This window comes from Alexandromys fortis, unplaced genomic scaffold (genome assembly GCF_014885135.2).
Source record: "Alexandromys fortis isolate MF-2015 unplaced genomic scaffold, M_Fortis_MF-2015_v1.1 scaffold_24, whole genome shotgun sequence".
NCBI classification, from domain to species: Eukaryota; Metazoa; Chordata; class Mammalia; order Rodentia; family Cricetidae; genus Alexandromys; species Alexandromys fortis.
In genome coordinates, this window is record NW_026067906.1 from 16,001,555 (window position 1) to 16,026,381 (window position 24,827).

Consider the following 24,827-nt stretch of genomic DNA (forward strand, 5'->3'; position numbering starts at 1 on the left):
CATTAATGATTCTAAAAACATTTAAAATGAGATTATAAAAACCAAAATATAATTGAAAACAACAGGTGTCTTCTTCCTTAATAATGCAGAGTGGTGTGATAGATAAACAGGTAAGATACTGTGGACTGACTTGTGTCACTAATTTTCTAATAACTGAGGAAAGCAGTATGCAGCCAGCACCTTAACATACCCAATTCCAGAGATTTAAGAGTTAAAGAGTAGGGTTATACATTACATCTCCCAATAGAAGGGGCAATAAAAACTTACAGCTTATTAGGGAACAAAAATTAAACTTTTTAGATATAACTGCTTTTTTCATTAAAACTGGATGGATGGGGCTATATCTGGGTTACTTGGAGATTCAACAGCAAGGTGTGATGATGACATTACCTTTCCGGACAAATGTCCAGACAGACTCTGAGGCAAACAGTAGACAGAGAACCCCTGATACTTCTGTCTTGTACACTATTAGTTTGAGATAAAAATGTGTACACATATATGTATATGTTAGCTACAGGCAAGGATGGACTATCCTGTCTCAGGAGCAGGTGGGGAATATAGGAATGAAGAAAACCTAATTTATATTACCTGTTGATACACAGTAGGCGCTCAATAAATATACTGGATAAAGAATTTATTCCTTTTGCATTAGATTGCTACCATTAGAAACAAACATTTAACTGAACTTCCCTATTTTAACCGTTTTTCTCTCAACTTTCAGTGTTCTTAACCTTGCATTTGAATTTTAAATCACTTAATCTTCTATCTACAATTTATCCTGTACTATAATTTTTCTTTAATCTAGGTTTCTCCTTGTTTTATAAGCATGTATAGTTTTGGGGCCCGGGGCCATTTTCCAATTAATTTTGATCTTTCTCAAAATATTACAATTATTTTGAGATAGAATCAACTATCATCTATCCTAAGATTAACTGATTTTTAAAAAAAAAGACTTTTTATTAACACACCAAGGTGATAAATTTAAAACTACAAAGGGAAAGTTAAACTACCTCACACAAATTATTTTAAAAAAAATTGTGAATTTTCCATTAAAAGCACAATATGGATAAAGCAAAAGAAATGAAAATCTTTACTATTTTAATTTATAAAGTAATATCTCTCAAATTATGATTAATTATAATTTTTCTCCAAGTAAAAAATTAACTTTTAATACACATTCTTAAGTCTTCCAATGTCCAATTAAAAATTGTTATGTATTAGGTGAGAATATAATTTAACCAGCAATTTATAGTTTCCCAAATGTAAACTTAGAAAAAGTCTTGAAAGCAATTTTTCCAGTACAAAACCTAAGAATTTAAAATTTCTGAAACGTTATAGCAGCAAAATAAAACATCATTCCGTTGAAATGTAAGAAATAACCTTTCATAATGATTTCACATTAACTATGAAAGTGTATACTTTAATACACTTTATTGAGGTATACAACAAAGTTAGTATACCCTAAAATCACCCCAGAAAACTCTAAAATTTAAATGCTTATGATCTTCCATTCCTTTCAATGGTTTTAACCTTGGCTGATCCACCTCAGCTGTTCAACAAACCACCTCAACACTCAGAAGTCAAAAGCTTAGAGCTCCCACAAATGGAGGCTTCCTGTCAAGTCTCTTCTCATGTCAATGCATGTTCTACCTCACAGGCTAGTCTTTCACTTATGTTCCACCCAATAACCTGTTATCTGCCCCTCCAGTCATGGCAACACCCCTTTACTTTCTCACTCACAGGGGACAGGGGCAAAGAAACCAGCACCACCACTCCAGAGCTACCTTCTTCTGTCTGAGCAGTTGGGAAAAGGATCCAACAGACTTTAGTTTTTGCCAAAAATCAAATTAGTTTGCAGGTAGCTCCATCTTAAATAATACTGGATCAAAATGTAAGGGTTCCATGCGAAAGTGTAAAATGGCCCCTACAGCAGACTCCTTTCAACCTGAGCCTCCATGATCAGAATGTCCTGCCACCCAACTCAGGCCACACTCTTGTTCTCAGGGACAGGGCCAAGAATAAGAAGAGTTCTGAAGAAGAAAAAACCAAACAAACCAAGATTCTGAGGCACAAATATAGACTAAATTAGTATTGACTCTTTACATATTAAAAAAAATGATGTTATGACACAAAATACTACATTACAAGACCAGGTCGGGGAAAACACTGACATTGCTCGCTACCGTTTAGCTGATTCCTATCTATCCCTGGCAGTTTTTCACTAAATTCAATTCTACTATTTAAAATAGTCAAATCCTGTTAATGTTTAGAGAACAGTATGTTAAACTGCTTGTATTTCAGAACTCTACTGTACTTTTAGTAGGGTACTAGCTCCAGAATAAGCTTACCTGTTCCATTAAAAATGTTACTTGATAAGGAGTTATTCATTCCAAATGCCTGATTCCTGTTCATTCCAAATCCAGACATACTGGGTACATAGAAAATAATTTTAGATATGCAGTAAGAACACTAACTTAGAAATGAAGAAAAACAAAAGTATATACTTTTGGTCTCCTCATATAAAATAACAATGTTTCAAAACCAATGCTAATTTGAGAGCATAATCTTCATTTTTATTTAAAAATTTTCTGAAACTCTTCAATGAACAAGAAAGAACCAAACAGTTTAAATAAATTAATTTTAAAAACAAAAAAGAAACTTACTTATGAATGTTGAAAAACGAAAATTAAGGGTACCATTTTATGGCCTTAGTGCACTATCTTGCTAAACAAATTCACCTTTCTCAAAATGCAGGTAGGTTTAGGATCCCTCCCTCACCCCGCCTGAACACTTGCTTTCTCTTCTCTGATTGGTAAAGCTTCCTTTTCAGTGTTAAGTCTTCTCTTCACAACCTCTGTATTTCCCAACTACTCATTTCCACGAGTTCATGTCTTACTGACCCTATATAGCTTAGTTTTCATGTACCTAACAGAAAATAATTTTCTATAGCACTCCCAATTTTAATGTACAACACAATTTCTGAAAATAATTATAAATAACCCCCTCTTTCTTTTTGTGTAAACATAAGCAGGACAAAACAAAGAAACAAACGGAAGGAAGGAAGGAAGGAAGGAAGGGAGGGAGGGAGGGAGGGAGGGAGGGAGGGAGGGAGGGAGGGAGGAAGGAACTGTATTTAGAGAAAGGCCAGATAATTAAGAGTGTCAATAAGAATTACTAATGACAGCTGCACACAGAAACTGCTATCTCTATCATTCAATGATCTTCTGAGAGGTCCCTATGCCAGTGAAAGCACCTCTAAGCATGTGAAGGTGACAGCTCTAAAGGCTCTGCCTAAATCTGAAAAGCTAGCCACCTTTTGATGAGCTATGCAGTTAGTGGGCCACTATTCCAGGGCAGAGTAGGTGAGTCAAAATAAACATGTTTTTCCCCCGATTGCGCTAGAGCTGCTGGTTGTATAGGAACCTCAGACATGGATTCCGAATCCAAGCGAAGCCATCTCATCTGAGTATCAGTAGCACATATAGGCAGGGATGGAAAGCTTTACTACAGTGACACTTTACACGCAAAGTATTTTCTGAATAATTAAAATGTGAAAAATAAAAGTAAACTTTAAATCTAAAAATATATTCACTGAACAAGAATACAGAAAGATGTAATAAAGTTCAAGCAATATGGTTAAGAATCTATCAAAAGGTAAAAGCTGTAAAACCACGCTGCGATAATTTATTAAAAACTTAAGGTATGTAGAACCTACATAGACCAACTGGAGATTATGGGCTAAAGTGGAAGAGGAAGTGTGCCAGCACCCATTTTAGTGTAGATTTGACAACACATAGAAGAAACTGATTAAGATGGATGTGGGAGCAACAACTAAGTGAAGGTTCTTTCTTTCACTTTATAGTTTTTCATAAAAATTAAGTATAAACATAGTATGACATGTGATTCAAACTTACATGTTCTTTTGCAAGAAAGTCTTACATTTAAGATGCAACTCTAGCGCTACCCAAACCCCGTAAACATACCAGCAAAATGAATCACTATTCTTATTTGTACAAAACATGCAATGGATAGCAAGAAATAGAAGGAAAAATCCCAGGGTTTTTTTTTGTTTTGTTTTGCTTTCAAATTCTAGACACAAAATTTAAAAAAGCACTGTTTGGAAATAGTCTTTATTATGAGCACCCAAAGTACTTTAGCCCAGAAGGTATCTAAGCGATGCATAACTAACGCACGGCAGTAAAAATCAAGCACATTTTCCTCCAGTCATGTTCGTAAACCCAGAACTCTTAGCACCCAAGCACATAAACTTTACTTAATAATGAATGGAATAAACAATCAAGATTTGCCTAGTGACAACCCATGAACATTCCCTTTCTAATACTACCATCAACAGAAAGAATTAATGTGCTTTGTAAAAGAGTAACGTCTTTCTAAGAACATGTTCTGAGTTTAGAAAGGGTTAAGGATTGTGATGGGAAACACATCTTAGCTCACAAATAGACGATAAACACACCTGTGAGACAGGAGCCACAACTTAGAAACAAAGGGCTGGATATGAAAAGGCAAAAACCTGAAGATACCCCCCAAAGACAATTATATGCAGTATCAATAAACATCTTACCTGTTCACAGTAAAAGGCTGTCGAGAAGGCTGCTGCTTTGGCATACATATTATGCTGGGCGAGCTTCTGTTGGGGCTACCTAACCCTGAACTGCTCATGCTATTTGTCCTGCTAGCAATTCCAATGCCCTGACCAACCTGGGAGTGGTTCATCATATTCCTAGGATTCATAGGCAAAATACCCCTGAAAAAGAAGTCCATACACTAAATAAGCTCTCTACAATCACTCATTAAAATTCTCTATAAATAATCAATTGCTTTAACCCCTAGAATTCAATTACACATTCCAGTTATATTCCTGCTCTTATAGTGGAACTAAAAAAGGTGCCATCATAGATGAGAACTATTGGGACAACTATGATAAAAATTATAAATGCTTTTCATATATATTTAAAATAATTTCATTCAAAATTCCTGTCATCTTATTCTCTTGATGTTAATAATACATATAATCTATGTTATCTGTTTTATTTCACTCTAAGTAAGCAGTAGAGGTGTGGTAAGGGGGCAAGCAAAGAACACAGCTATCTGAGGAGTCATCTTAAATTGAACATACTTGAGGAAGAGGTAGATAGCTTTTGCAAAAGCTCCCCAGGAGGTGATTAAACCTGATCCATTCAGGTGACAACTAGCACACAGCTTCAAGATCAAAGCGCTACACTACATTTATCACTTTGCAATGACATCAAATGAGCGTAAGAACTGTTTTCTTAGTGAAAGGCACTGAACCAGAAAATCAAGTAATTAATTACCGTATTAAAAAAATAAAAGCTTGCTTACTCTACAAAATACATTCTGAAAGTATTCTGGTCCATTAATAAATACCTGCTTGGAGATGGAGGCGTGTGAAGTGACATTGTTGGTACCCCTGTTGTTGGCGTGACGTGGCTCGGTAACTGAGTGCCTTGTGATAAGCTGCGATTTAACTGAGGGGTATTGTTGCTCATCCCCCTCATTGGAAGGCCTAATGCACCTAATAAGAAAATTCAGAAGAAGGAAATTCATTGCCATCAGGAATGAAATTGGTATCCATCTTCTGGAGTTGGCAATCTAGAACACTTTAAAATGATCTAATATTCATCTCACTGCAAATGGACTCTGATTTTCAACAAAAATTCTACTCTAAAATTTAGTATTTTGATTATCTTTTTGTATTCTTTCCATATTACTATCTTATGATAAGCTATGTTAATAATTATAACAAATAAGATGTTACATAATACAAACTGTTCTCAGATTCATTAAGGGCATATTTGTGAAACTGGCACATACAAATATGCCTTTAAGAAATTCTGCTATCTTGTGTGTTTTGTTTTAATTTACAATTAATGTACACAGAAAAGGCATTCATAGCCGGGCGGTGGTAGCGCACACCTTCAATCCCAGCACTTGGGAGACAGAAACAGGGGGATCTCTTTGAGTTCGAGGCCAGCCTGGTCTATAAGAGCTAGTTCCAAGACAGGAGGCCCCAAAGCTATAGAGAAACCCTGTCTCAAAAAACCACCACCCCCCAAAAAAAGAGGGAAAAGACAATTATTCCCATTTTGTCATAGTATCTTAAATCTTACATTTTTTTTGCAAATCCACTTGAGAAATCTATTTAATACATACTTCTTAACATTGCAATTTTTACAAACCCAATACATATTTTGTAATTTCTAAAAAATCAATTTGATATAGGTATGATAAAAAATTGAAGTGATTCAAAAAGATTTATTCAACCTATAAGGCTCCTATATTTCTCTAGCACATCTAGGGTCAGATGCAGGAACTGACATGTTGCCTGGGTGTACTTTTTAAGACTACTGAGATCTGCAGTTCAGATATAAAATTCAAAAATATTAATCAAATTGGGCAAACTTACTTTTTACATGCTTGACACATTATTATTTTCAGATGGTAAAAATATAAATTATTTTGAGATTCAGAATGGAGAGTTAATATATTCTATGCATGTTCATCTTCCTCAAAGGCATACAGGGTCATTTGTGTTGCCATCCTATCTATGAAGGCCTCCTCTTTCCTTCATCTTTCTCACCCGCGTGCTTTCAGGGCTTTCTTTTCAGCTTGTTGAGTACTGACACACTGGTCAATCAAACTTATTTCAAACTGAAGCTAAATAAAGAAAAAAGGCTGACCAGAAAATAATGACTTTAGTGTTGGGGATTTAAGATGATATTTTTCCTTACTGTTTCAGTTTTGGGTCTAAGCATTTCAAAGCTCTGAAGAGTCTGGGTCTATGCCTTTCACATAGTATACTACATATACCATACTCTTTCTTAAACACCTCTGTAAAATGTGTCTTTTGGCACAACACTGTTCTCACAGGGACTCCACTAACAGCTACTTGAAACTCTCAGAATCTCTCCAAGCCCCTTGGAAGGGAACAGACCTACTGGCTTGCCACTCTATTTTATTTGTGTCTAGACACTGTTGTGGTCACCTTAATAATGCTACAGCCTACTATCATTTTCTCTAAATCTGGAACAAAATAAGGAAGAAAAGAGATTAAAAATCAGCCTACTCAAGATTCCTCCAGAAGAAACTGTGTTTTCCCTCCCTCAACCGTGCAATTTTCCTATAGGTCCTGTGACTGGCTCCATAATAAACCATCAAAATGGTAATTTTCCTCTCACACATTTCCTGTGGCAAATACTACACAATCTGTTAGGGAAACAGCAGTGGGTAAGACAGAAAAGGCTCCTGAACTCAGGTGCTCTCTACGCCTAAACAGTGTCTTAAAGTCAGCTCTAGATGAAAATGTCCAACAAGAGTGTATCTGCCAGTTATTCATTACCAAAGTTATAGATCTTAAAGATCACCCATTCTCACCTACTCTGTCTACATTTTACAGATAAGAAATCTGATTCTTGGATAAGTTAACTGACTTCTCCAAGGCAACAACACAAGAGAACTAGGACTAGAATTAGGTCGGATCTCTCTCTTTAACTCCAGGTGTTCTTGAACGGCAGTACCATGCTAGGCAGAAACAATGGTGTTCACAATGTGAGTGTCCAATAACACATTTCATCTTATTTTTTCTCTTCCAGCCTCCTTTTGGATGTGTTTCTAGCTGTGGGATGTCTACCAATCATCTTTCATCTGCCAATCTTAAATGGTTTATCTCATCTCTCTTCTACCATTCTAGTCTCCTCCTTTTTAATACTTGTCCATTCTCCTTTCCTTTTCATTATTCTTACACTGGAATTCATACATCCTCCAAAATTTACTATCCTTTTCGCCTCTTTAAAGAAATCAATAGGTCCTACAAAGACTTCTTTGCTTTACAGTAACTTTCCGTATATGTATTTTTCTGTCTGTTCTGTATAAGAAAAATTTCTAATTTTAGAACTATTTTAAATATTGTACATAATTTGAATACTGGCAGAAAATTCTGGCCAAGAAAACAAGAATAAGTAATGCTTTTTATTTTAATTAAACACTGGCCAATTCCAGTTAATTTATAATTAGTGGTGAAGGAAGACAATCTGAAGAAAATATACTTCAATGTTAGCCTCCAAATTCATCTTGGTTAAACACAGCTAATAAATCCAACACATTCATTTTGTTGAAATATCTACAAAAGATGAAAAGAAAAGAATATATACTACTACGAACTATTATTACCAATTCTTAAATATTTGATAGTTATCTGAAGTTTAACTTAAAAACGGAAGTTCTTTAAAACAATAAAAACACTCAATGAAAGCATACAGGCATTTATTTTTAGGAGACAAAATACATTATTATTACATTGGAGATACTTGAGTCAAACTAAGACTAACTGGATAGGTACAAACAGAGGGGAGAAAATTTAATCTTCTAATTATAAATAATAACACAGAGTCATCTCCACAATATCAGGGCAAGAATAGAGCATGTAAAAGGAAAACTCAAGTGACTGTTGCTGATGGCATAAAAGAACTTCAAAAGGTGAGAATACAAGCAAGTGTGTTCGAGCTTGCACATGAGTGTCTGGGAGGTGAGAATGAAGTCAATGACCCAACAAACTTTACCACTTCTTCTTTTTTTTTTTAAAAAAAAAATTTATAAGGAAGATATTCTTCTACCCCTATTTTTACACATAAAGAATGAAAAGACAAACGTCAATTGAAAAGGTTATGGTGCTGAATCAACTTCTTTCAGGAAGATTCTGGGTACATATTTTAAATAGAGTCCTACTTCTTATCTGGCAAGATATGCTTAACAAATAATGAATTAAAGTCTTCAAGGATTCTTTTTCATAAAACCCTAAGAAAAAGTGATTTAAGCATCCCAAGCATTGGTGACAGGCCCAGTCAGTAGAGATGTCCCCAAGCGGTAGAAAAAAATGTAAGTATTCCACAACTGATTTCTATTAAAAGAGCAGCTTCACAACCATTACCTTAGGTACTTATAGCAAATTGTTCCATCCACAGAAGTCCCTTTGCTAGAGATATTAACAATCTAGGGGAAAGTTCAGTTATAGTACCAAATCCTGGCACCTGAGTGAAGCCCTGAGCAATCAGTCTCCTTTCATTATACCCAGGTGTCTAGACTTCTGGAAAAGTTCTGTGCCATGCCCAAACTAACACTAGACACAGTGCAAAGCAGAGCTTGACCTCCATGACTCTTTACCCACGGCCTATACTGAAGATAATGATTTCATTCTGCTATTTCCTTCATAAAGTCCAAAGAATTTACACACAGAAAAAAAAAAAAACTTCTTAGATCAGCCAAGTTTTACATGAAGAGCTAAAACGAGCCATTAAATTGCTTTCTTAGCATCACAGCAGCTGAGCTGGAGCAATGGCTCAGGGCTAGGATGACATACTGATCTTGGAAAGGACCTAAGTTGGGTTCTGGGCACCCACAATTAGAAGCCTTACCACCACCAGGAATTCTAATTCCAATAGATCCGATGCTCTCTGGTCTCCATAGGCTCACACATGTGGGTGCACATAAACTTATAGGCACACAAATATATTCAGAAATAAAACTAAAGCTTAAAAAAAATCACAAGCCAACAAAACAGAAAGGCATCAATGCAGTTTGTGATTCCTCTCACAATTGACATTACTTGTATGTTCTTATAGTTGTTGCTGAACCGTTGTTTCTTCTTTAGAAACTGTAGCTTACTTTAACTTTGGGGAATTCAGGGGTCACCATTATAATCTCTACCCTAAACTATCCCAGTCTTTTTAGAAGGGACAGTGTTTCTGGAACCACTATTCTATAGTATTAAGTACAACCATAATTTAGTCTTTAGAATTCTGCCATGACCCCAAAGAAGAAAGGTTTTCTAACATTTCTCTGCTTAGCTACTCTGTGTATGATTAACAATCATTCTTGAATCCCCCTCTTCTCTTCCAATCTGTCCCTGTAACTTCACTATTCACACTGTTCACTCTACGAATGCCTTCCCTTCTCTTGCATACTACAGAGAGGGATACATAACACATATACAGATCGAAGGATTAAGTCAGTCCCTGTGTTTGAATACATATACAGTAACTCAGTAGGCATGGGATTAGAAAAGTTCTCCTGGAGACTATATGCATGTAATAATGATCACGATTTAAATAGGTAGACAAGATGGTGGGAGGAGTGTTGCAAAATCAGATGGCTACAGATAGCATGCCAATTAAGTCTGAGAGAAGACAAGCTGTATGAAAATGAAGACAGGTGAGCAATGTAAATGTGCTGTCTACAATCCCTGATATTCAGGATTTCTACGAAACAAGGGGGAGGAAAAAGAAAGAAGAAAAATTACAGATCTGAAGGAGAACCTGCCTTACCCAAACTAAGGAGATACCAGATGAGAAATATGGATGGAACACACTGGTTTCAAAACTAGCTACAAGAAGCTGCTGCGAACCACAGAGAATACTAGCCAGCAGAGCTCCTCAGGACCATTTCCCATGGAGCAGTGACACACATTTCCCAAGGTAAACTTGGTATTCTTCTTCAACCTAAGTTTCCAGTGTAGATTGTGGACACCCATTCACAAAATGATACAGGTCTCAAACCTTATAAAAATGCTAATTTTCTCTTCTCAAACTGTATATAGTAAGTTGTATAAACTTTATTTCCAAATATCCCAAATCTGCCTACTTCTCAGCCACTAGCCAAATTCCTAGTTTCTAGAGTCTTGTCTCTTATTCCTTCCCCATTCAGTCCACCTTCTACACAGCAAAGTGATGGTTCAAAATGAAACGACACCATAAAAACTGTGCTACTACAGTTAGAACATATTTAAATTACTATTTTTTATTTTACATTTATTTATTTTGTGTGCGAATGTAAGCACATGTGTGTAGAGGTCAAAGGGCAACTTGTAATCTGTTTTTATTTCCATCAGGTAAGTTCTCATGTCAACAGGCTTGGTAGCAGTTGCCGTTACACATTGAGCTATCACATTGAGCCATCACGTGGGCTGGATTCTTTAGTTCTTAAATTTTATTTTTTTCATGTATATGGATGTTTAGCCACTTGTGTGCCTGGTTCCCAAAAAGGCCAGAAGAGGGCGTTAGATCCTCTGGAATCACAGTTACAGATAGTTTTAATGTGTCACATGGGCGATGGGTCCTCTAAGAGTAGCCAGCGCTTGTCATCTCTGAGCCATCTCTCCAGCCCTCTCTGAATTCTTTAGTGATTTTTACCAGGCTTCCTATAATCCAAGATACCCACTCTCTCACTGCTCTCTTCTCATCCAGTAAACTGATTTTCTCGCTCTCCTGTCATTAAATGACTTATTAGATTTTCCATGCTTCCTGTACCCAAAAAGACCCCTGAATATCACTCATTTCAGGGACTATCATCCTCAGTCAGGTGTCCACATTGCATTTTAATCCCTGAGAGACAGAGCCGTCCTTTTGCTCGATTCAGGTAAAGCATGAACCCCTCACTCATCTCATTAGCTTGCCCAAGTTTTGTACTACTCATTACTAGGACTCTGGTAGTTCCTTTGCCTATGTGTCTATTCTGTTTCTTCCCATTAAAGTATCGTGAAAGGTAGGAACTTTATTATTTGTTATAGTCTTGATTAGATCTTGGAATACAACCACATTCAGAGTTGTACTCAGTAAATGCATAATGAATGAGTAAATCCTATCACAATGTCTTCAGTAGGCAGTTCAGTAGATTCTTGGTATCTGCAGAAATGATTCACTGGGTCGTTTCAGAGGTTTCAAAGACTCTCTTCTTAGCTCATGTTCAGAGCACCACTCTTATAAAGAAGCCTAATTCTGGCTCCATTACTTGTCATCTATATGACCATGCAAGTTCCTTAACACTTCATGGAGTTGGGAAAAGTCATGCACAGTAAATACTGAAGTATTAGTGTTCCCCCATATTTTTTGTGCCCATGACCGCTGAAGGAGTCAACAATCTTAATGGTGAAGAAAAATGAGACAATCTAATAAAGTGACAGCTTTCACCAGAAAACAGACATAAGGGGGAAAAGTTATGATACAACTTTGATCTATAATTTGGAAAGTTATGAAAAATTTTGAGGTATATTCTACACAAAAGGGAAGATTATACTTAATATTATATGAAACCAATTAACAACCAGAAAGTTTGCTATTCCCTACACTGTTTCATACTAGACCTATGTAAGGCCTTATACTATTAGTTCATCTACTTATCTTCCTTGTTATAAATTCAGCAAATATTTACTGTGCTTTCCATAAAACAAAGTACTAATAACACAAAGACAATTAATACACAATAAGGAACTACAGCACAGCAGTGTGCCGACACAGTCAGGGAGAGTGGTATCATCTATATACATCTCTGGTATCTAGAATGATATGCTATGTGTATTAGTCACTCAACAAGCATGTTAAACTCAATTCCTAAAGCAACTGCAAGTTACTATTCTGTATTTAACAATGTCAATATCATCAGTTTTAAACCGTGTCAATTGTCCTCTCTTGCTCTACAAAGTATACTATGTTTATACATGAGTTTCAGTCACAAGAATTAGATATACTATGCCACCACTCACAAACCAGCAATCGAAATCCTAGAAAGATTTATTTCTTTCTCAAATAATGGCCTGAGACCTTTCAGAATCCAGACAACTATGTCTATAATACAGCATCAGGACAGTTAGTTATCTAACTGCTATACATAATACACAGTTTAGATAATGTCTCCTTTTTCTTCACTCCCAAGATTGTAAATACTTACGCTCCAACTATGCAACTACTTCATTTCAATGCAATGAAGATCTAGCCCATTTCAATCAGTACACAGTTTTACAGAGCCCAGAGACAGGAAGGCTGAAAAATGGCTCAAATCTTATGCACACAATTAGAAGACAAGTGGAGAACATCACGCAACTTGAACATTATATGCTTTCTGCTGCTAAAGTTACCAACTGCTGAGCAAAATCTACACGAACCCTCAGGTGAAGTTGTATAGTTAAATATGATCATATTATTCTAGAGCCTGAAATCATAAAATCCTCTAGTCCAGTATTCTCTGGACACCTCATAAGCTTATCACAGAGTTGTTTCCACCCCAATCTGACAAAGCATACATCCAAGTACTCTTGTTTCCATCCCTAGAGGGTCCTAATCCTGATGTTTAATTTCACTAAGTTTTAGCAATGGAACAGAAAAATTTCCTTCCTCACTTCCACTATCTCTAACTTTAAAAAAAAAATCAAGACTAAGCAAAAAGTTGGGAGTATACAGTTCAGTCTTTGCCTAGCATGTGCAAGGCCAAGACTCTATGTCCAGCACCAAAACCTAAACATAAGCCTCAGAAATCCCAGTCCGTGTAAGGCACAGGCAGGAGGATCTAAGCTCCTGACTAGAATGGCTGCATAGTAAGACTGTCTCAAAACCTCAGTCACATATACAAACAACAACAAAACCCCAGGGAGAGCTCACATTTGAACAGCACAAATCACTAATAAACCTTGTAAACTACAAATAGAGGGTTAATGGCAGTACTTAATAGACTGAGGTGAGAAAAGAATTCTTAGGTTCTATCACTCTCAGTGTATAATTACAATAAATGTCACAAGGATATTTCTAATCCAGTCCCCTATTAATTCTTTATTTCTCTAACCTTCACTAGTCAGCTCCTCACATTTTAACAAATACAAGGAAACTTTGACCCCTTAAATCTCACAATGTAGCTTGTGTTCTCTTGTTTCAGTGTGTTTTCAGACTACCTACTACTTAAATGATGTATCTGGTCCCCTGGGGTCTCTTATAAAAGGAACTGGCAACTAGGCTGCCTTTTGTCACTAACTGTAAATTCCAAATGTGAACCCTGGAAAACAGCTGCACGCTGAGCTAAAACAGTTATCCTAGTATTCATTTTTCAGTAGGCTTTTTTCTAAAACGTCAGTTTAAAATATTCAAAATGCTGCTTCACCAACTTTATTAAATATAACCATTTTATAAATCAAAGTTCAACAAAAATGTTCATCATACATAGCTTTTTTAAAAATTAGAAAGATATTTTTTCTAAGAAAAATAGATGTGCTTGATCAGCAATCTTTGTATGTCCTTCACACCAAACAAAGCAAATTAAAGAAAGTTGGAGTCAGTAAATATCTGCCATGCCAAGGACACCACCACCTTCCAAACAGTCCACCCCAAAGCAATGTCACATCTGCGGGTTAAAAAAAGCTCTGAGGTCTAGACAGCTGGTTGCAATCACTACTTTGAAATAACCTCACTTTCCCAAACATATCTTTTATCCATTTTCTATCTTCTTTCTACTATGATAAACTATGGGCTTTAAAAAGCAAACAGGCCCATGCAGTTGCTGCACTGAAACAGAAGAAAGCTTTAAACAGCTAGGCATTTCTCCAGGCAGGCTTCCCAACAGGGTAAAAGTCACACCACAAATAAGCTAACAAGAACATGTTTACTATGTTTACTATGAGCTATAATATTGCCTCAAGAGGTAGGATAAACATTTGTAGATTAAGAAAAACTCCCCCTTTTCATAGAAGGTTTTAAAATATGTTCTTGCTTAAATACGAAATTGTATTTACTAATTCTGCATTAGCAAATTGTTGCAGAGCAAAAGAAGAAAACCACGAAAGACAAAAAAAAAAAAAAAAAAAGGTTGGAAATAATGCTCATCTATACAAAATACGCCACATCCCCCCAACTTTGACATTGGTCAACAGGGTGAAAAAGTGGTTTAACAAACTGTTTTGACACTTGTCAAAACTGAGGTTCTCCTTCTACAGGGCGAGTTTCAAATCAAACTAATTTTGACTTGAAACTGATTACGACAGTGATCAGATACTCCCCTCTACAGTTTGCTCGTGACTTAGAACACTATCCCAGCTCCCACTGACAGCAGCAATAAGAAATAAGACGATTTTTTTAAACTCTAACAAAGATGATAAAATCTTATTAGTATGTAACATGTTGGAAACTTAATTTGAAAAAAGTTTTATGATTCTGAGTTTTATAAAATTTTATGTGATGGTAATAACTAACATTTATTGAGCGCTTACTATGCGCCAGGCACTGTGCTAAGCGCTTTAAAAGTATTATAGCACTTTGTAAAATAAAACCTTACAGAATGAAAAGACCCTCTACTATAAGTAAAAATTTAGGTGTTATAATCAAGAAAAAACAAAACAAAAATAAATAAATTAGTACTTTCTATTAAATGAAAACTATTTCTCAAACTGTTGCTAAATGGGCTTACTGCAATAGATAGGCCCAAATCTAAACAAATTAAATAAACAAAACCAACCAAAGGCAAAAACCTTTAACTTTCTCTAACTGAAACATAAAAATGACTGCTTTAAACTGTTTAGAAAATTTTCAAGAAAATGCAAGAGAACATACAGATATACATGATGTCAAAATAAATTGCAACATATCCAAGAAATAACAATTTAGAATTAGTAAGGCCCAACATAATGAGGTTTCCTACACAAGTAAAATAAAATTTTGAAAATCAACTATCTTCTGCTAAGCCCTGTAGTAAACCCACAACAGTAGAATTATCTGTTCTTTAATTTTTTCCTTAAGTATAAAGTATCCCAGAATAAGTACAAAATTCTTACTTTGTTGCCCGTATAAACTTGCCCCAAATTGAGACAGCTGACCTGATGTAGATGGTGATGCCAGCATCTAGAAACAAATTAATTAGATTAGAGCATAAAGGAAGACAGAGCATTGTAGTTACAAGTCTATACTTCATACCAAAAACCTTTACATTTGACTACCATAACCAGATGAAACCAAACTGTGCAAATAGAAATAATTAGAGCTACGAGTTTTTTTAAAGTTATATTAATGTATAGCAACACCATTACTTCACTTAAAAAAAAAAAAGCTGGCCTACTAATGAAACCATAAAGCTAAAATCTCAGTCAACTTTATAAATTTATGTGACACTGAGTTTAGAGTATACATTAAAACAAATTCTAAATTCAAACTATTACCAAAATAGAAAATTTTGTACTTTATAAAAATACATGCTCATTTTTATATTCACACAGCTATATAAGTAGAGAGAAAACACCAGCAAAAGACAAGTAAAAAATACAAACAAAACCACAAATGTGGTATCTGATTTATATGGTCCCTCATTGGATGATGTGGACTTCTTTGTATTTGCTGGACAATGAATGCACCTGAATTTACTAGACCAACGTTGTACTTTCCTAGAAGAATATAAATTTTTTTTGGAGGGGAGATGGTTTTTTGAGGCAGGGTTTCTCTGTGTAACAGTCTTGGCTGTTCTGATATCTGCTTTGTAGACCACGCTGGCCTCGAACTCACGGAAATCTGCCTGTCTTTGCCTCTTGAGTGCTGGATTAAAGGTGTGTTCTACCACTGCCCGGAAGAATATAAATTTAAAGGCATGTTACATTCATAAATCATGCTGTTTCTTTTTTTATTTCTTTACAGACAGAAACGTAGGAGTGCCATTTATAAAATAGATATTCAGGTAGAATAATTGAGGACATGTAAGCCAATGTCTCAATATTCCATCTTATACAACCATGTTTGAAACATTTTAATTAAACAAAACATACGCCATGACATCAACAAATGTATAATCTAGTGGGAAAAGAGAAAAAATTATGCAATTATATTCCAAGGTAGTGCAGCAAAGGCTAACACAAAAGTAGAATATCACTGAAAAAAGACCACTCTGCCCAAAGATTCCTGTGGGGTGTTAACACTGGATGAAGAGGCATCTCTTAGGCCAGCAACATGCAGTTAATGCAAGACTAATGTCATAATCAGATAGCATGGTAAGAAATAGTGGTGACTATGTAATAGTGATCAGGAAAGGAGATGACACTTAGTCCTACTGAAGAATATCAAAATGGGAAATAGAATGTTGGGGGCAAGAGCCCAAAGGGCCTTCTTTAATGTCAAACAAGATGGCGGCCAACTATAAAATAAGAAAAAAAGAATGTTAAGCAAGGAAATGGCAAGAACAAAATATGTGCTTTAGGAAGGAAATTAATAAAGAACTGGATGGAACTGGTGAGATGGCAAAGCAGAATAAAGGCAGAACTGTAAACAATGTATTACAGCTTCAGGAGTCACTGTTTTATCTTTGTGCAGCTGGAGGGAGCATAGAGAAGAGGGGCTGCCGAGGGGAGAGCCGCAGAGAACAAGGAAGTCCTGGAGTTCCAGAGGAGGAAAACTAAACATGTAGGTGGAGACATGCTGCACTGACTCTAAAGTTTACAAACTACACGTGATGGGTGTTATCAGCCAAGGCACAGCAGACCCCGCAGAGAGGGGTGATTATACACCACTCTAAAATAGCAACCGCTACAACAGAATTAATTTCCTAAAGAGGCAGCAACTCTGTGTGTGTATGTGTGTGTGTGCGCATGTGCAACACACATATTCTTTCTTACATCCAGGCTGTGTATTCTAGACCATTAACATTAAAATTATATAACCTTTATCAATCAAATAGGTCGAAACATGGTCAAATTCTTTTGTTAGGGACCTTTAGTCACTATTGATACCATATTAACTATAAATATTTTATAGACATATTAAAAGTTACTTCCAAGCTGCATGAAAAATTGAATGAGACGTATAATTTTTAGTAAACCTGTAGTTGGCGACAAAAGGTTTATATAAAATAGTTAAGAATCATGACTTGTCACCATTATTAGCTATAAAACTGAGAAAATAATTGTTTTTGAAGATTATATGAGACATTGGCCAATATAACTATACGACTTACAATGAACATAAATATCTTCTAATGCACACCTTAAAATGATATTCTTCTAAAAATGAATGCTTACTGAATACTTAATGCCAAAGAACAGGCATTTTAGTGGGCTTTCTCATAAAGCCCAGAAATATGCAATTAAATTACATGCACGCTGGGTTGAGCACTGAAGGAGGAGTAAGTGAGAAGGGCTGAAAATAAATGTAGAGATGCCGTGAGACTCTCAAAGCCATAGCTGGGAGGCAAACGGCTCGCCATGGTGTGTGACGTTAAACATCACTTCCTACACTGAAAATACTCAAGTTATTAAACAGTGCATTTCAAGAACATAGCAGCTTCATGAAAATTAGAAATGTACCCTGGCAAAGCACCAACTACCATTAAAAGACCACAAAAAACTATGTATTTTAAGTGCTAAAAGCTAATCATAAAAAATGAATTTCTCAGAAAAAGCATAAAACCTTAGACCAAGAAACAGATTACGCTGCAGAATGCAGTGTAAGTAGAAATACCCCAGTTTCACAGACTCAAAGATGGTAAAAGGTGGAAAAAGATAAAATGTTATGTTATCTGTAGAATGATGAAACCATCGTCATTCTGGTTTACCATGTTCCCAGTTTAAAAATACACTATGCAACATTCATTTCTCAAGGACTCTACACTGAAGCCAAACAACACAATAAAAACTTGTAGAAGCAACCCAAAGAATAATAATAGCCTTAGTTATTTATTCTAAGTTCAAATGGCCCCTTTACCTGTTCCTAATGGGATCAACACATTAGTACTTTGGTTGTTGGCTTTAACTGGGATGCCACTATGCAAGCCAGGCTGACCTCAGAGTCCAGCCCCTCTTTCATCCATCTCCCAAGGTGGAAAGCTCCAGAACCACATCTTAAAAGTTATTTTCATTAAATAAAATGTAGGTACAAGTGACATCTGTGACCAGTAGCTATCTCCAGCATTAAGTCCTCCATCTCCTTTATGCTTCCTAATGGTGATGACTTCTTGTGCTTACTCTCGCCAATAAATAGATCTGCTATCATTAAACCTAACTTACAAAACATTAAACAAAGTTTGGTGGTGGAATTAAAATTTTAAAATAAAATTTCTCTAACAAGTATTAAAAAGAAATAAGTTTAAAATTATACTTTAAAGTTTGGTCCAATTTACTTAAAAGAATGGTGATAATTTCTCTACTTCCTTTTAGTAAAAAACTATTAGCTTTTGACTGTATCTTATCTACACAAAGGAAAGAAAGTATATTCATGCATGTATACACATAGACTTAAAGAAAAATTTAAAATTAATAATCAATGGTTTAAAAGAAATTATACCAATGAAATCAAACAGAAACAAAGGACACAAAGACTGAGAAGAGGCAATACTACTAAAAGGAATAAAAGAAACAAGACAAAAATAAAACTGTTTAAAAAAAAATCACAAAACTTGACAGCTTATGAATCAGATACAGTAAAACTAATTTACATATATAATCTTAAAAATGGTAAAATAGTGAATTTTCAATACTACACACCTAGGATGAAAATGCTTTTACTAAAAAGAAAAAAGGATACTGTGTTTGTGGTGTGTGTGTGTGTGTGTGAGAGAGAGAGAGAGAGAGAGAGAGAGAGAGAGAGAGAGAGAGAGAGAGAGAGAGAGAGAGAGAGAGAGAGAGAGANAAAAAAAAAAAAAAAAAAAGGTTGGAAATAATGCTCATCTATACAAAATACGCCACATCCCCCCAACTTTGACATTGGTCAACAGGGTGAAAAAGTGGTTTAACAAACTGTTTTGACACTTGTCAAAACTGAGGTTCTCCTTCTACAGGGCGAGTTTCAAATCAAACTAATTTTGACTTGAAACTGATTACGACAGTGATCAGATACTCCCCTCTACAGTTTGCTCGTGACTTAGAACACTATCCCAGCTCCCACTGACAGCAGCAATAAGAAATAAGACGATTTTTTTAAACTCTAACAAAGATGATAAAATCTTATTAGTATGTAACATGTTGGAAACTTAATTTGAAAAAAGTTTTATGATTCTGAGTTTTATAAAATTTTATGTGATGGTAATAACTAACATTTATTGAGCGCTTACTATGCGCCAGGCACTGTGCTAAGCGCTTTAAAAGTATTATAGCACTTTGTAAAATAAAACCTTACAGAATGAAAAGACCCTCTACTATAAGTAAAAATTTAGGTGTTATAATCAAGAAAAAACAAAACAAAAATAAATAAATTAGTACTTTCTATTAAATGAAAACTATTTCTCAAACTGTTGCTAAATGGGCTTACTGCAATAGATAGGCCCAAATCTAAACAAATTAAATAAACAAAACCAACCAAAGGCAAAAACCTTTAACTTTCTCTAACTGAAACATAAAAATGACTGCTTTAAACTGTTTAGAAAATTTTCAAGAAAATGCAAGAGAACATACAGATATACATGATGTCAAAATAAATTGCAACATATCCAAGAAATAACAATTTAGAATTAGTAAGGCCCAACATAATGAGGTTTCCTACACAAGTAAAATAAAATTTTGAAAATCAACTATCTTCTGCTAAGCCCTGTAGTAAACCCACAACAGTAGAATTATCTGTTCTTTAATTTTTTCCTTAAGTATAAAGTATCCCAGAATAAGTACAAAATTCTTACTTTGTTGCCCGTATAAACTTGCCCCAAATTGAGACAGCTGACCTGATGTAGATGGTGATGCCAGCATCTAGAAACAAATTAATTAGATTAGAGCATAAAGGAAGACAGAGCATTGTAGTTACAAGTCTATACTTCATACCAAAAACCTTTACATTTGACTACCATAACCAGATGAAACCAAACTGTGCAAATAGAAATAATTAGAGCTACGAGTTTTTTTAAAGTTATATTAATGTATAGCAACACCATTACTTCACTTAAAAAAAAAAAAGCTGGCCTACTAATGAAACCATAAAGCTAAAATCTCAGTCAACTTTATAAATTTATGTGACACTGAGTTTAGAGTATACATTAAAACAAATTCTAAATTCAAACTATTACCAAAATAGAAAATTTTGTACTTTATAAAAATACATGCTCATTTTTATATTCACACAGCTATATAAGTAGAGAGAAAACACCAGCAAAAGACAAGTAAAAAATACAAACAAAACCACAAATGTGGTATCTGATTTATATGGTCCCTCATTGGATGATGTGGACTTCTTTGTATTTGCTGGACAATGAATGCACCTGAATTTACTAGACCAACGTTGTACTTTCCTAGAAGAATATAAATTTTTTTTGGAGGGGAGATGGTTTTTTGAGGCAGGGTTTCTCTGTGTAACAGTCTTGGCTGTTCTGATATCTGCTTTGTAGACCACGCTGGCCTCGAACTCACGGAAATCTGCCTGTCTTTGCCTCTTGAGTGCTGGATTAAAGGTGTGTTCTACCACTGCCCGGAAGAATATAAATTTAAAGGCATGTTACATTCATAAATCATGCTGTTTCTTTTTTTATTTCTTTACAGACAGAAACGTAGGAGTGCCATTTATAAAATAGATATTCAGGTAGAATAATTGAGGACATGTAAGCCAATGTCTCAATATTCCATCTTATACAACCATGTTTGAAACATTTTAATTAAACAAAACATACGCCATGACATCAACAAATGTATAATCTAGTGGGAAAAGAGAAAAAATTATGCAATTATATTCCAAGGTAGTGCAGCAAAGGCTAACACAAAAGTAGAATATCACTGAAAAAAGACCACTCTGCCCAAAGATTCCTGTGGGGTGTTAACACTGGATGAAGAGGCATCTCTTAGGCCAGCAACATGCAGTTAATGCAAGACTAATGTCATAATCAGATAGCATGGTAAGAAATAGTGGTGACTATGTAATAGTGATCAGGAAAGGAGATGACACTTAGTCCTACTGAAGAATATCAAAATGGGAAATAGAATGTTGGGGGCAAGAGCCCAAAGGGCCTTCTTTAATGTCAAACAAGATGGCGGCCAACTATAAAATAAGAAAAAAAGAATGTTAAGCAAGGAAATGGCAAGAACAAAATATGTGCTTTAGGAAGGAAATTAATAAAGAACTGGATGGAACTGGTGAGATGGCAAAGCAGAATAAAGGCAGAACTGTAAACAATGTATTACAGCTTCAGGAGTCACTGTTTTATCTTTGTGCAGCTGGAGGGAGCATAGAGAAGAGGGGCTGCCGAGGGGAGAGCCGCAGAGAACAAGGAAGTCCTGGAGTTCCAGAGGAGGAAAACTAAACATGTAGGTGGAGACATGCTGCACTGACTCTAAAGTTTACAAACTACACGTGATGGGTGTTATCAGCCAAGGCACAGCAGACCCCGCAGAGAGGGGTGATTATACACCACTCTAAAATAGCAACCGCTACAACAGAATTAATTTCCTAAAGAGGCAGCAACTCTGTGTGTGTATGTGTGTGTGTGCGCATGTGCAACACACATATTCTTTCTTACATCCAGGCTGTGTATTCTAGACCATTAACATTAAAATTATATAACCTTTATCAATCAAATAGGTCGAAACATGGTCAAATTCTTTTGTTAGGGACCTTTAGTCACTATTGATACCATATTAACTATAAATATTTTATAGACATATTAAAAGTTACTTCCAAGCTGCATGAAAAATTGAATGAGACGTATAATTTTTAGTAAACCTGTAGTTGGCGACAAAAGGTTTATATAAAATAGTTAAGAATCATGACTTGTCACCATTATTAGCTATAAAACTGAGAAAATAATTGTTTTTGAAGATTATATGAGACATTGGCCAATATAACTATACGACTTACAATGAACATAAATATCTTCTAATGCACACCTTAAAATGATATTCTTCTAAAAATGAATGCTTACTGAATACTTAATGCCAAAGAACAGGCATTTTAGTGGGCTTTCTCATAAAGCCCAGAAATATGCAATTAAATTACATGCACGCTGGGTTGAGCACTGAAGGAGGAGTAAGTGAGAAGGGCTGAAAATAAATGTAGAGATGCCGTGAGACTCTCAAAGCCATAGCTGGGAGGCAAACGGCTCGCCATGGTGTGTGACGTTAAACATCACTTCCTACACTGAAAATACTCAAGTTATTAAACAGTGCATTTCAAGAACATAGCAGCTTCATGAAAATTAGAAATGTACCCTGGCAAAGCACCAACTACCATTAAAAGACCACAAAAAACTATGTATTTTAAGTGCTAAAAGCTAATCATAAAAAATGAATTTCTCAGAAAAAGCATAAAACCTTAGACCAAGAAACAGATTACGCTGCAGAATGCAGTGTAAGTAGAAATACCCCAGTTTCACAGACTCAAAGATGGTAAAAGGTGGAAAAAGATAAAATGTTATGTTATCTGTAGAATGATGAAACCATCGTCATTCTGGTTTACCATGTTCCCAGTTTAAAAATACACTATGCAACATTCATTTCTCAAGGACTCTACACTGAAGCCAAACAACACAATAAAAACTTGTAGAAGCAACCCAAAGAATAATAATAGCCTTAGTTATTTATTCTAAGTTCAAATGGCCCCTTTACCTGTTCCTAATGGGATCAACACATTAGTACTTTGGTTGTTGGCTTTAACTGGGATGCCACTATGCAAGCCAGGCTGACCTCAGAGTCCAGCCCCTCTTTCATCCATCTCCCAAGGTGGAAAGCTCCAGAACCACATCTTAAAAGTTATTTTCATTAAATAAAATGTAGGTACAAGTGACATCTGTGACCAGTAGCTATCTCCAGCATTAAGTCCTCCATCTCCTTTATGCTTCCTAATGGTGATGACTTCTTGTGCTTACTCTCGCCAATAAATAGATCTGCTATCATTAAACCTAACTTACAAAACATTAAACAAAGTTTGGTGGTGGAATTAAAATTTTAAAATAAAATTTCTCTAACAAGTATTAAAAAGAAATAAGTTTAAAATTATACTTTAAAGTTTGGTCCAATTTACTTAAAAGAATGGTGATAATTTCTCTACTTCCTTTTAGTAAAAAACTATTAGCTTTTGACTGTATCTTATCTACACAAAGGAAAGAAAGTATATTCATGCATGTATACACATAGACTTAAAGAAAAATTTAAAATTAATAATCAATGGTTTAAAAGAAATTATACCAATGAAATCAAACAGAAACAAAGGACACAAAGACTGAGAAGAGGCAATACTACTAAAAGGAATAAAAGAAACAAGACAAAAATAAAACTGTTTAAAAAAAAATCACAAAACTTGACAGCTTATGAATCAGATACAGTAAAACTAATTTACATATATAATCTTAAAAATGGTAAAATAGTGAATTTTCAATACTACACACCTAGGATGAAAATGCTTTTACTAAAAAGAAAAAAGGATACTGTGTTTGTGGTGTGTGTGTGTGTGTGTGAGAGAGAGAGAGAGAGAGAGAGAGAGAGAGAGAGAGAGAGAGAGACAGAGAGACAGAGAGACAGAGAGAGAGACAGAGAGAATATGAGAATATATCCCTGGAGAGAGGGGGAGTGAGAGGAGAATATGAAAATATATCCCTGAACAGTTCTAAAGTGCAAAGTTACAGAAAGACACAGGACTGAACTGGTTCTAGCAATTTCACACTCGAGGGGCTCTATATGCACTAATACCAAGTCTGTATAGCAAAGGCACTTCCACATAGTCACCCAAATGATCTCTCAAAACAGCATTTTTAATCCTCAAACTTACTTTTAAAACCACATACATGTGCATGCTTGTATATAAACACACACACACCAACAGATTAACTATCCTTCAGTAGTTCGAAATTCTAAATCCAAGCTCCCTCCCCACAAAACCACCTAAAAAGCTGAAAAATCTGAAAAAAAATTACCACAGTCTTGGATGTATAAAAAGTTTTAGAACTGGCTGGGGTATTTGGGATTTTAGGTACTTTTTAGTCTGGAATATTCCTGGATTAAGAAATACTTAATCCATATGCTAATCTGATGATTAAACATTTTATAATTATGTTGTAGATAGTGAAACTGGGTGCTTCATAGATACGTCATTTTCCCATCA

The 24,827-nt window shown here is 35.3% G+C and overlaps 1 protein-coding gene across 13 annotated transcripts in view; it reads right to left on the reverse strand.

The window, feature by feature from the left end:
• Window positions 1-24,827, reverse strand: part of Cnot2 (CCR4-NOT transcription complex subunit 2) — a 93,589-nt gene that overhangs the window by 14,612 nt on the left and 54,150 nt on the right. For 6 of the 13 annotated variants that reach the window (XM_050135629.1, XM_050135621.1, XM_050135627.1 and 3 more), the window contains 4 exons: window positions 20,431-20,497; window positions 5,407-5,554; window positions 4,583-4,765; window positions 2,349-2,428 (listed from right to left, as the gene is read on the reverse strand). In XM_050135629.1, the coding sequence (XP_049991586.1) occupies window positions 2,349-2,428; window positions 4,583-4,765; window positions 5,407-5,554; window positions 20,431-20,497 (478 nt within the window). Of the gene's footprint in view, window positions 1-2,348; window positions 2,429-4,582; window positions 4,766-5,406; window positions 5,555-15,619; window positions 15,687-20,430; window positions 20,498-24,827 lie in introns of those variants that run through there. The other 7 variants (XM_050135628.1, XM_050135625.1, XM_050135620.1 and 4 more) reach the window with 4 other exon arrangements.